Raw genomic sequence first — 12591 nt, 5'->3', positions numbered from 1 at the left:
ATAAAAAGTATAGATTTGGATCATGTTTTCATCTACAGGTGGCATTTTCTACTATAACACCACTTCTTAATATTGTGAGACATCAGAGGAGGAAAAGGACACAGAGGGATCTGGGATAAGTCAGGCCCAAGTTCACTTTGATCACTAACCAAAAGGCTAACAAGACGCTCCTGAAGTGTATGCAACCCTCCTATTTATGGTCCTTAGTAGAGAAGACATGGTAACTTTGGCTAAATTATTATCACTTAGACACCATAATAAGGACTGATTATCTGCCAAGTTCTGTGCAAGGAGGCATAGTGAGATAGGAAATCAAAGTTTATTTATAAAGCATGAACAAACAATTCAGGAGCATAATGAATAATAAACAATGAACAAATAGAGGTCATTAGGAAATCAACATATTAGATCAATAGGTCAAGACAACAACAATAATTTCAATACATCCTGCAAAAGCATAGGATAACCTTCAAAGATCATTCTTGATAAAAGTGAATAAACTTCAACATGAAAAACATTATCTTCTATTGAATACATCATACTAAATGATAAAATGAAAAATATTTAATTTAAAAACAGTGGTTAGTAATAGAAATCAACTGAGAACAGTAGTTGTAATAAAGCAATTCGATAAGGGTAGTAAACACAAAAAACTCTTTTAGTAATAATCACCATAGAAATAGAATTAAAAAAAGAGAAAACCTGTTCATCATAGTAACAAAACACATGGCATTGATAAAAAATATGTTGTTTGATATTAAGAAAACTACATGGCCAGGTATGGTGGCTTATGCCTGTAATCCCAGCACTTTGGGAGGCTGTGGCAGGTGGATCACCTTACGTCAGGAGTTCAAGACCAGCCTGGCCAACATGGTGACACCCTGTCTCTACTGAAAACACAAAAATTAGCCAGGCGTTGTGGTGGGCACCTGTAATCCTAGCTACTTGGGAGGCTGAGGCATGAGAATTGCTTGAACCTGGGAGGTGGAGGTTGCAGTGAGCTGAGATCACGCCACTGCATTCCCGCCTGGGCAACAAAGCAAGACTCTGTCTCAAAACAAACAAACAAACAAACAAAAACAAACAAAAAAACCCCATAAAACGAAAAAACAAAAAACAAAAACAAAATCTTACTGAAGGAACAAAAGAGATGAATAAATGAGATTTAACACGTTCCCAAATGACAAGATTAAACATTGACAGGATGGAAATTTCCCCTTATATATCGTGAATTCAATGTTATATCAATAATAACAAAATCACAAGATTTTGTTAAAATCTGAAAAAATAATTTAGAGAGTGAGGATATGACAATAGCTAACATTGTAAAAAGAAGTTCCTCCTCTACATAAAATATATTAGAAAGTGACAGGAATTAGTATGGTCATGAAGCAGGGATAGAAAAAAAAGAGCAGAGAAATAGGTTTAATTAAGAACATACTGGTGACAGTTCAAACTGTGGGGAAAATATCAGCTATTTATTTTTGAGATGGAGTTTTGCTCTGTTGCCTAGGCTGCAGTGCAGTGGTGTGATATTGGCTCACTGCAACCTCCACCTCCTGGGTTCAAATGATTCTCGTGCCTCAGCTTCCCAAGTAGCCGGGACTTCAGGCATGCACCATCACACCCGGCTAATAATTTTGTATTTTTAGTGGAGACGGGGTTTTCTCATGTTGACCAGGCTGGTCTCTAACTCCTGACCTCAGGTGATCTACCTGCCTCAGTCTCCCAAAGTGCTGGGATTACAGGCATGAGCCACAGCACCCGGCCAACATCAGTTATTCCATAAATGGGACTGAGATACATGAATGAATCATTTAAAAAAGAAGACCTTGTCTTTCTTTTACTAACATAAACTGGAGATGAATTAAGATTTAAACACAGCACAAAAATTTAAATACACATAAAAATACTAGGAGAAAATTTGAAAAATTGTTTTTTAAAAAACACTGGGGAGGAAAACAAGCCTTCCTAAATGTGGCTAAATTTCTAGGCTTATGTTAAGTGAGAGAGAAAATTAGAAAAAGAAACCTGCAGTCTCTCATGGATTAATACATCACATCATGCAAAGCAGTATAAAAAGGAGGGGATTCCAACTTAAATAATGGGCTTGGAGGGCCGGGCGCGGTGACTCATGCCTGTAATCCCAGCACTTTGGGAAGCTGAGGTGGGCGGATCACGAGGTCAGGAGATAGAGACCAGCCTGGCTAACATGGTGAAACCCCATCTCTACTAAAAACACAAAAAATTAGCTGGATGTGATGGCGGGTGCCTATAATCCCTGCTACTCAAGAGGCTGAGGCAGAGAATTGCTTGAACCTGGGAGGTGAAGGTTGCAGTGAGCTGAGATTGCACCACTGCACTCCAGCCCGGGCAAAAAAGTGAGACTCGTCTCAAAAAAAAAAAAAAAAAAAAAAAAAAAAGGAAAAAGGAAAAAAAAGAGGGGCTTGGAGGTATCGCAAGAGGCCCCTCCCCAAGTGAAGCTACTGTAAGTAATCCACAAGCTCCACATGCTATCTCCCAACCACACAATATCATAAGCTGCTTAGGCAAACAAGGGTTAAGTATTCTAGTGACAATGGGGATATCTGATGGTGAGAGCAAAAAAGTAGATATCAAATGTCCATGGGCATCACTGGAGAGAAACAAGTTGAATGCATGAATGTTCTATATAAAGTCCAATGAAACTTGGATTTTTATTAGTGGGCTATGGCATTGGAATTCTGCTCTCTTGACAATGGGTGGTACTATATGTATCAGCATGGCTCCTGGGTCAAAATCCATATACCCAGTGCCTGACTTCATTTAGTTAAAGGCTTGCTGATGGCCAAGACAATGTCAGAGGAACAGTATTAGCTTTAGGAATTCTAGCACTAAGTAGGACAGGAAACTCAGAAGCTACAACAGGAGAGACTGCATTAAATTAGATAAAAACTCACATTTCTGAACAGACAAAACAGCACATGAAATTAAAAAACAAAGAAAGGGAGAAAAAATTACTTGCACCATAGAGACGGGAGCTAATTTCTCTGACTCAACCATTTTTGACTTAACAAAATGGCATTCTTGCAAATCAATACAAAAAAAGAAAAATATCAAGAGAGTAGATATTATAATAAATGTAAAAAAGTTCACCTTTAAAAACAAAAAATGTAAATAAGAAAAAATTAGCTATCAATTTTTTTTGCTTGTTGTGTTGCCAACTATTAAAACTATCAGTAAGTTTAATACAGATTCAAATTCATAGCAAAAAGCAAATGGTAAAATATAAACGTGCCTAAAAAACCATGTACAAGCAAGTTAAAAGAAAAATAACGGTAACAACATAAATTGTTTAAATATATGTATACACGCACACATATATATACATATACATTTCTATATAAACAGCGATCTGTCACCTCCTAAATTGATAAAGATTGAAAACAACAATGCTTACGGTTTGGAAAAATGGCTGTGCTCAAACATTGTTGAGCTTTTAATTGGTACAAGTTTTCTAGAGAAAAATTTCTCGGTATGTATCAAAAGTTTAAAAAATATACATATAGTACTTTGCACAGCAACACACACTTTTAAAACTGTATCACAAGGGGCTGGTCATGGTGGCTCACGCCTGTAATCCCAGCACTTTGGGAAGCTGAGGCGGGCAGATCACCTGAGGTCAGGAGTTTGGGACCAGCCTGGCTAACGAGGTGGAACCCTGTCTTCACTAAAAATACAAAATTAGCCGGGTGTGGTGGTGCATGCCTGTAATCCCAGTTACTCAGGAGGCTGAGGCAGGAGAATTTCTTGAACTTGGGAGGCGGAGGTTGCAGTGAGCTGAAATCATGCCACTGCCCTCCAGCCTGGGCAACACAGCAAGACTCCATCTCAAAAACAAAACAAAACAAAACAAAACAAAAACAAACTATCACAAGGAAATGTTTTATGTTATTGTCACTGAGTTTGGAGATTATGGGTATATCACTGCATTCTCCAAACTTCTTGCAGTGAATATGGATTTTAATTAAAAAGGGTGAAAATGGGCCGGGCACGGTGGTTCACGCTTGTAATCCCAGCACTTTGGGAGGCCGAGACGGGCGGATCACGAGGTCAGGAAATTGAGACCATCCTGGCTAACACGGTGAAACCCCGTCTCTACTAAAAAATACAAAAAAAAAAATTAGCTGGGCGTGGTGGTGGGCGCCTGTAGTCCCAGCTACTCGGGAGGCTGAGGCAGGAGAATGGTGTGAACCCGGGAGGCGGAGGTTGCAGTGAGCCAAGATCGCGCCACTGCACTCCAGCCTGGGCGGCAGAGCAAGACTCTGTCTCAAAAAAAAAAAAAAAAAAAAAAGGGGGTGAAAATGAATTTCATGAGAGAAAATAAAAAATTAATTTCCTATTGATTCATTTTTTGAGTTGTAAAGCCTCATGATAATAAATAATCTCCTTGTCAATTTGGTACTTTCTTCCTTTTACCTCGTGATAATAGTTTGAAAAACATAAAATTAAATGTGCTTTGAAAAATGAAAACTTTGAAGCAGACTTTGAGAATACTGTCAAAAGACTGGGAGAGAAAAATATCTTTTTGAGGAAAAAAACCCTTTCCCATGTATATATTTCAAAAGAACAAATCAAATACCTTGATGCAGTCTATTAGCCAAACTAAGGCTGCCACAATGTGAGGCCACGTATGAGGAGCCCCTACTGTATACATGGAGCTTTTGGATAGTGCAAAAGGATACCTATGAGAAATCAGAAAAACATAAGCTAATTTGATGTTACTATAATCTACTAAACATAATGGTTAATCAAGAAGCTACATTTAAACAATTCCACATATACACCCAGTCTTGACTTGTGTAGAGGTAAGATATGTTGGGATTCTATCCTTAGTCATCTTAATCTCTGTGTATTTCTCTGTAGATTATTTTGTACATCTATCCCTCAAGCTGCAGAACTTGATCTATACAACCAAAACGCTGGACTACTCTCCCAAAGGATTTTTGTTCCCTCAAATTCAATATACCCCCAATAAACAACAAGTATGTATACCTCCAAGTCCATTCTTCCCCCTTTCAATTTCATCACACTCTGTTTTCACCAGGCGTGAACCCTGGTTTTTTTTTTTTTGGCTTCTGTAAAATCTGTGGTATCCAGCCTGTCTTTTCTACTCTCTGTCACTTCAGCAGTTCAGGGCTTTATATTCTATCTTCTGTTGCTCTGTAATAACCTACGGGTAGTTTTTTTCTTAACAAAGAAAGTGTATTTAATCCGTCTGTATCCATCATCAAACTTCATCAGTTACTAACAATTTGTTAATCCTTCCTGCTTCTACCACCAGCACTTTTTATTTGTTTTTTGTAAGCAGTTGCTTTTTTTCTCTTCAATTTATCCTACATATATTTTTCCCAGTGGTCATCCTAAAACATATTATTTCTATAACTCAAACTTTTTACAAATTGATGTAATTTGTTTTGTCTCTGTGTGCCAGTCACATCTCTAACTAATGAGAAATACACATACCCAAGGTCTTTAAAGATTCTTGGAACCTCTTCTTCAAACTTTGTGTCAGGAAGTTCATATGAGGGACACAGGAAGCCATAAAGAAATGTGAAGATCTTCAGGAAGTCTTTAACAGAGGGAGCTTGTAGAGATTTCATGGACACATTATGTGCATAACCATTTTCTGTAAGAAACTACAATAATTTTTATGAAACACCAAACATTTTGTAATGCGAAATTATTGGAAAATACCTATGACAACAATCACAGTTGAGATTAAAATCCTAAAGTACCTCACAGAGTTGTCGAATACATTGCTGAATGAATGCTTTGTCATTAAGTGGTCTCGGGTCCTTGATTTTCTCAGAACTGGAAAATATACCAAGTTGACTATTCCGGGATCCATGTCCACTAGTTCTGGAAATATATTTTTAAAAAGCCAGTTAAAACTATTTCCTTCTGTGATCAAGACTAAATTATTTCAAGGCAGTTTTGCAATTTAATATCAACATCAAACATTACATTCTTATAGCTAAACAGATTTATCTCATTTAAAGCAGAGAAAACGAGCAAATAATGAAGAGTAAAATATGAGGTTACAGCAGTTAAACATAAGGATGTAAAACAAGGCAAGAAGAAACACACACTTGCCGGGCACAGTGACTCATGCCTGTAATCCCAGCACTTTGGGAGGCCGAGGTGGGTGGATCATGAGGTCAGGAGTTTAAGACCAGTCTGGCCAAGATGGTGAAACCTCGTCTCTACTAAAAATGCAAAAAAATTAGCTGGATGTGTTGGCAGGTGCCTGTAATCCTAGCTACTTGGGAGGTTGAGGCAGGAGAGTTGCTTGAAGCGGGGAGGCGGAGGTTGCAGTGAGCCGAGATCGCGCCACTGCATTCCAGCCTGGGCGACAGAGCGAGACTCCATCTCAAAAAAAAAAAAAAAATGCAGACAATATCACTATCCTCTCATAGGGCAGTTGTGAGGATTGATTGAAAGATTTAATATAGATAAAACACTTAATGTCTGGCCTATAGGAATGCTCCACAAATATTAGATTTCATTACTATCACCTCTAAAGTTTAGCTCTGAGATGAGTTACATTACAAAAATACCTTAAGATTTTTTATCAACTGAAATAAATACCAAAAATGGAAGTTTAAACCAATAAAACCAAATTGGTTTCACGGCAGAGATTTTTTAAAAGGTGACAAGTACTTCATCTCTAAATATGTTCAAAACAATGGAAGAAACAGGTTTGTCTGAAAGTTTTGTTTTGGCGAGACAACAACATAATTTATCATCTTAATTTTGGGGTTGAACACTTTAAAAAAATATCAATTTTATTGACATAATTTGTTGATAATAAAATGCACCTGTTTAAAGCATACAGTTTGATGAAGTTTGACAATATACGCATTTGTGTCACCTCTGCCAATCAAAATATGACCATTTCTATCATCCCCCAAAGTCTCCTTATGCCCATTAACAGTCAATCCTTCTGCAACCTGCAGCCTAGACAACCACTGACCTACTCCAGATAGAGGGTTGCTCTCAAAGTGTTGTCTAGGGATCACTGAGAAGTCAAAACTAGTTTTATGATAAAACTAAGCTGTTATTTGCTCTTTTCATTTTCAATCTCTCATGAGTGTACAGTGGAGTTTTCCAAAGGCTGGTAACATGATGTATGATACTGTAACTGATTAAATGCAGAAGCAAGTATTAGAATCTAGCTGTCTGCTATTAAGCCGTAAGAGATTTGCAAAAACGTATAACAATGTCACTCTTCTTACTGAAATTGTTATATTTTTGAAAATATGTTTTTTAAAAGTTGAAAACATGTTATTTATGTTACCATGTAATGGATTGTTATTTTAAATTGAATATATATTTTAAATTTTTCTCAGTTTTACTTTCTACTACAGTTAATTTAGACAGATATAGCCCATAAAACAAAAGCACTGTGGAGTTCTCATTAACCTTTTAGACTGTAAAAAAAGACTAAAATGTTGGACTAGATGATGTTTTTTCATTTTACATTTATTTTTTTGAGACAGGGTGTTTCTCTGTTGCCTAGGCTGGAGTGCATGGCACTAACAAGGCTCACTGGAGCCTCGACCTTCTGGGCTCAAGCAAACCTGCCTAAGCCTCTTGAGTAGCTAGGATTATAGGCGTGCACCATGATGCTTGGCTAATTTTTAAATTAAAAAAAGTTTTTTTTTGAGACACAGTTTCACTGTCACCCAGGGTGGAGTTCACTGGTACGATCTCAACTCACTGCACCCTCTACCTCCTGGGTTCACGTGATCCTCTTGCCTCAGCCTCCCAAGTAAATGGGATTACAGGCATGTGCCACTGCCCCCGGCTAATAATTGTATTTTTTGTAGAGACGGGGTTGCACCATGTTGCCCAGCTGGGTCTTGAACTCCTGAACTCAAGTGATCTGCCCACCTTGGCCTCCCAAAGTGTTGGGATTACAGGTGTGAGCCACCACACCTGGCTAATTAAAAACAATTTTTTTTTTTGTAAAGACAGGGTCTTGCAATGTTGCCCAGGGTGGTCTTGAACTCTTGGACTCAAGATCATCTCAGCCCCCCATCTCAGCCTCCTAAAGTGCTGGGATTACAGGTGTGAGCCACTGCACCTGGTCTACATGCCTGCCTGGCTAATTAAAAAAATGTAGAGTCAGAGTCTTGTCGTGTTGCCCAGGCTGGTCTTGGACTCCTGGACTCAAGCAATCCTCCCATCTCAGCCTCCCACAGTGCTGGGATTACAGGTATGCCACCATGCCTGGCCACTCCTTATTTTAAAATGCGATGACTCCACTGTGTCTGAAAGCTAGGTATAGAATTTTTGATCAACTATTTACTTGTAACAATGAAAGTGGTCTGAATGTGTTAGCTATAGTGTCTAAAGCAGATATAACCTAAAATTTTAACCATTTAAAATCAGAGGAAAACTAGATTATAACTTTTCTCTTGAAAGGAACCACGTCATCTAATGTATTTGTTCTCTGAGGGCAACAATGTATGGCTATAAGAATCCCTTTATTAGAGCTAATAAAAAATATAATTACCTTTTGCCAAATAGTGAGACTTTTCTTTCAGATGTTGGTTTGTTTATACTCAACTTTCCAAAGGTTGGTCTCTCTTTGCTTTAAAGAAAAATAGAAAACAACTCTTTAAAATAAAAATAAAAATTAGCTTGAGAAACTTTTAGAAATATGTTAGAACCAACAACTCTTCCCCACTACATATAAAAATAATTCAAAAATCATAAAAATGTTTAGCAGTCATGAAAGCTGTCACAAACAGGATGGGCTACACACGGTACTATAAGTTATAATGCTTGTAATGTTGGGGGACCAGCAGAGGTCCCTCTGGCATATGTACCCTTTGGTAGATTTACTCTTTGTTTTAACCTCAGCATGGTCTGTTTTACTCATCTCATTTTTAATAACTATCTAAACATTTTCTACCCTAAATTTGCATTTCCAAAGGGTAAAAACAAGGTGAAAAACACCCCTGAAGGTAAAGAACAAGATAGAAAATTTGTAACTCAAAGACACAGAACATACTTTCAGGCCTAAATATCATTATTATTATTACTTTCTAATTTTAAATTAACAGAAAAAACTAAAAATTGACACATAATTATACCAATTTATGGGGTAGATAGTGATGCTGTGATACATATAATGTACAGTGATCAGATCAGGGTAATTACCATATCCATCATCTCAAATATTTATCATTTCTTTGTGTTGGGAACAGTCAATATTCTCCTAGCTATTTAAAACTATACAATATGTTATTGTTAACTATAGTCGTTATACAGTGCTATAGAACAACAGAACTTATTCCTCCTATTTAGCTATAATTTTGTGTCCTTTCACAGATCTCTCCCTATTTCCCTCTTCTCTTTACCCTTCCCAGCCTGTAGCATCCATTTTATTTTTTACTTCTATGAGATAAACTTTTTTCAGCTTTCACCTATGAGAACATGTGCTGTTTAATTGTCTATTCCCGGCTTATTTCACTTATTTGCCAAGACAAAGAAAAGTGTAGGTAGGAAGTCCAGTTAAGACAAAATGGTCGAAGGTAAGGCTTGTTATGCAGATTTAAATCTTTGGCTTCTCTCCTGAACAAAAATCCTATCTACATTATGATTTCCATTATCTTAACCACATTTACATTTTTTTTTTTCTTTTAGAACCTACTCTGTATCAGAATGTAGCTGCACTTATTACATTATCTAAACTGCAGGCAAAAAACAATGGTGACCTTTTAGCTTCTAATACAATTAAAGGCATAACGTCTTTTTGGCATAAGTAATGTATAACAGCACAAAAATTTTCCTGGTTTACAGTATTCAAAAGGAAAAATATATAAATATTTCAGATTTCTAAAAGTAGCATAGGCTCATGCTATGTAAATCTAACTAATTTAAAAACAGCAAGTAATTCGTACCTCGGTCCTAGAGAAGAATTTACACAGCTCTACAATGGCTTACAGATCGCCTTCTCTTATCTGGAAGATAATCACTCATAATGAAAAACTATAGTTTTATGATAGCAAGTTCTTTCAGATATTTTTTCCAGCAGATCTTGAGGAATGAGTTTGGGGGAGTGGTGTTTTGTAGGCTGTTACTATATTATACCTTATTATGAGAGCAAATAATTTTGCTCTGATTTGACTGAAGCTTTGCTAATTGGAGATACCTCAGTGAACTGTAAGTTACAGCACAGAGTCCGCTTAAACAAGTAGCTCTAGCATAAAAGGGAAAAATAACAGAGTACTGAAGAAGAATTAACAGTCTTTTTAGGGGGTGCCTGGTAAAGCATTTGGCTTTGCGAATTTAAGAAATAAATGAGACACACAACACCTAGCAGAGTATCATGTCCACTTTTAGATTTCATTGATCTAAAATTAGGTACCCCTGGGAACAGACAAGATTCACCAAGACATCACTCATATTACATATTTGTATTAACTATTTTGATGATTGCTTGGCTTAAGATGGTAAGGCATGCAAGCTGGAACCACAAGGGAAATACTCACGTTTGAGGGGTATAGAGGCCTTGTTTATTTACATCCTGGGATCTTAGCTCCTGCATAGAGAGGCGGCCAGCACCACCGGTGGAAACTGAACTGCGCTTCATGCTGATGACCTACATTCACGAATTCAGTATTAAAAAAAAACCTTTCCAGACAGAGATGGTACATTAAGCAACTATTTATCCTTAAACAGAAAGGCAGTCAAGTTTCATCGTTTCTTCAGGATCATCTTTCCCCTGGGGTATCTGTATTTGTTAATGTGCACTGAAGTTCTCATTTGCAGGGAACATCTATTTAATTCCATTTAAAAATATTCAACATAAACATTTATTAACTGCCCACTATGTATAAGGGAGTGTGCTAGGCAATGCAGGAGATGCAAAGATGAATAAGTTACGGTTTTTGCCTTCACAAAGGTATCCGTGGTAGCTAAAGCCCTGTCTATTACCCAGACCACATCACTGCTGTTGGCTGTGCGTACTTCAATAGGAAGACAAAAAAATTACCTCAAATTCTCTTATTCATCTCAAAATGTTTCCTTTTCTTTTGTTTCAGAGAATGGAACTATTCTGTTTTCCTAATGTCAATCTCTCCTGCTCTATCCTTAACCCATTGTTTCTCAATTACTGCCCTTTTGGCATCAATCTCCCCTTCAACAAGGATAAATCACCTGGTCCATAAAATGGTCTATAGGCTGCCTCCTTTTACAAGCCACAATAACAGGTCACTCCCTTCACATCTGCTAAAAAGGTTGTCTCCTAGGATACACATGATTGACAAAACTTTTGATCCAGTCTCATCTCTGCACCCAGACTTCTCAGGTCCTGCCCTGGCTTTCAGGAAGGTGACAATCCTTTTACTTCTCTGGGTACTCCTTAGTCTTTTACACTGATTACACTCTTCTTGGTTTTGGCCGCCTATTTCTTCTTCGATGTGCGCTTGTTCATCTATTCAACTTTTCCACCCACACCTGTGTGTCCACGTTTAATCTCCACTTACAGTGTACTCTCATGATTTAAGATGAAGACTTCTACGCAGTCCTACACGGCCACTAAGAAGCTACACTAGTATTTGGACGCAACCCACCCAACGGATCCTCTCTTGTCCATCTCTTTCCGCCCCCTTCAATCCTTCCCCGTTTCCTCTCCCGAGCCTCCACTCCTCATCAGTGTTCCCCAGGCCCTTCCCTTTCCTCCTTGGGAAATCGTTGCCACTAGAAATTTAATGGACCCCATGAAACCAGCGCCTCGCACAGTTTTGGCCTCGAGGCTTCTCTCAACAGCACACACACACCAAAACATTGCCTTAGGACCTCTAAATTGAAGTCATTTGCGCCATTACTTTCTTCATCCAGAACAGTTCTGCAGAAACAAAGTTAATCCAATGTCATCAGTCACCTTTTATCCAGTTTCCTGACACGACTCAGGGACCAAATTTCTGTAAACCGTGCAAGTATCCGCTAGATAGGACAGCAGTCATCAAAACACCAGCTCCTTCCTCAGCCCGCCAAGGCCGTTCGAATTTGAAATTCTCCGCCGGCGCTGACGTCATTACGCACGACGCGCTCCGTAACTTTCCTGCGACCGCCTGGTCTCTGGAAGTATGTGTGCTGGTCGCGCCCAGCCGCCTCACCCAAAACTGGTGTCTGTGGGACAGTGTAAGCGTCCCTTCGAGGTCGGACCCCGTCTTTAGGGCACGACCCCTAAAGTTAGGTCTGAAGACCCGTGGGCAGCCTGAGCGCTCCAACTAGCCCTGGAAACGTTTTTCCGTACAGCAACATGGCGGCGCCCATGGACTCTTAGTAAAGAAGAAAGCTTTTTTTTTCTGTGGACTGAAAGGGGCGTTTTTCATGATCAGTATTTAGATGGGTGCTGTTTTCATGAGGAGAGTCTGGAAAGGCGGCGTCCGCTTCTCTGACAAGGGAAGAGGTGAGGTGGGAGAGGGGCTGCGGAGTGGGGGCGGTGGGCTCCAGGGATTGCGTTGGTACGGCTGCCGCCGAAATTCGGGGTCAGTATTTGATCACTTGCCGGTGTCTCACAGTCCTCTAGTG

At 38.7% G+C, this 12591-nt stretch overlaps 2 protein-coding genes across 9 annotated transcripts in view; one reads left to right on the top strand and one right to left on the bottom strand.

The window, feature by feature from the left end:
* NDC80 (NDC80 kinetochore complex component) overlaps positions 1-12111 on the bottom strand; it is a 45544-nt gene extending 33433 nt beyond the window's left edge. The window contains exons 1-6 of one of the 2 annotated variants that reach the window (XM_050767420.1): positions 11939-12111; positions 10545-10654; positions 8561-8638; positions 5778-5901; positions 5506-5678; positions 4622-4724 (exon numbers count right to left, since the gene is read on the bottom strand). In XM_050767420.1, coding sequence (XP_050623377.1) covers positions 4622-4724; positions 5506-5678; positions 5778-5901; positions 8561-8638; positions 10545-10645 — 579 coding nt within the window. In that variant the 5' untranslated portion in view covers positions 10646-10654; positions 11939-12111. Of the gene's footprint in view, positions 1-4621; positions 4725-5505; positions 5679-5777; positions 5902-8560; positions 8639-9953; positions 10014-10544; positions 10655-11938 lie in introns of those variants that run through there. The other variant, XM_050767421.1, reaches the window with a different exon arrangement.
* Positions 12109-12591, top strand: part of METTL4 (methyltransferase 4, N6-adenosine) — a 131113-nt gene continuing 130630 nt past the window's right edge. For all 7 annotated transcript variants that reach the window (XR_007721111.1, XR_007721112.1, XR_007721110.1 and 4 more), the window contains exon 1: positions 12109-12469. The gene's annotated coding sequence lies outside the window, so the exon portion shown is untranslated. The remainder of the gene's footprint in view (positions 12470-12591) is intronic.

Source organism: Macaca thibetana, chromosome 18 (genome assembly GCF_024542745.1).
Source record: "Macaca thibetana thibetana isolate TM-01 chromosome 18, ASM2454274v1, whole genome shotgun sequence".
NCBI classification, from domain to species: Eukaryota; Metazoa; Chordata; class Mammalia; order Primates; family Cercopithecidae; genus Macaca; species Macaca thibetana.
The sequence above is the reverse complement of the archived record's forward strand: the minus strand, read 5'-3'. Positions and strand labels throughout refer to the sequence as shown.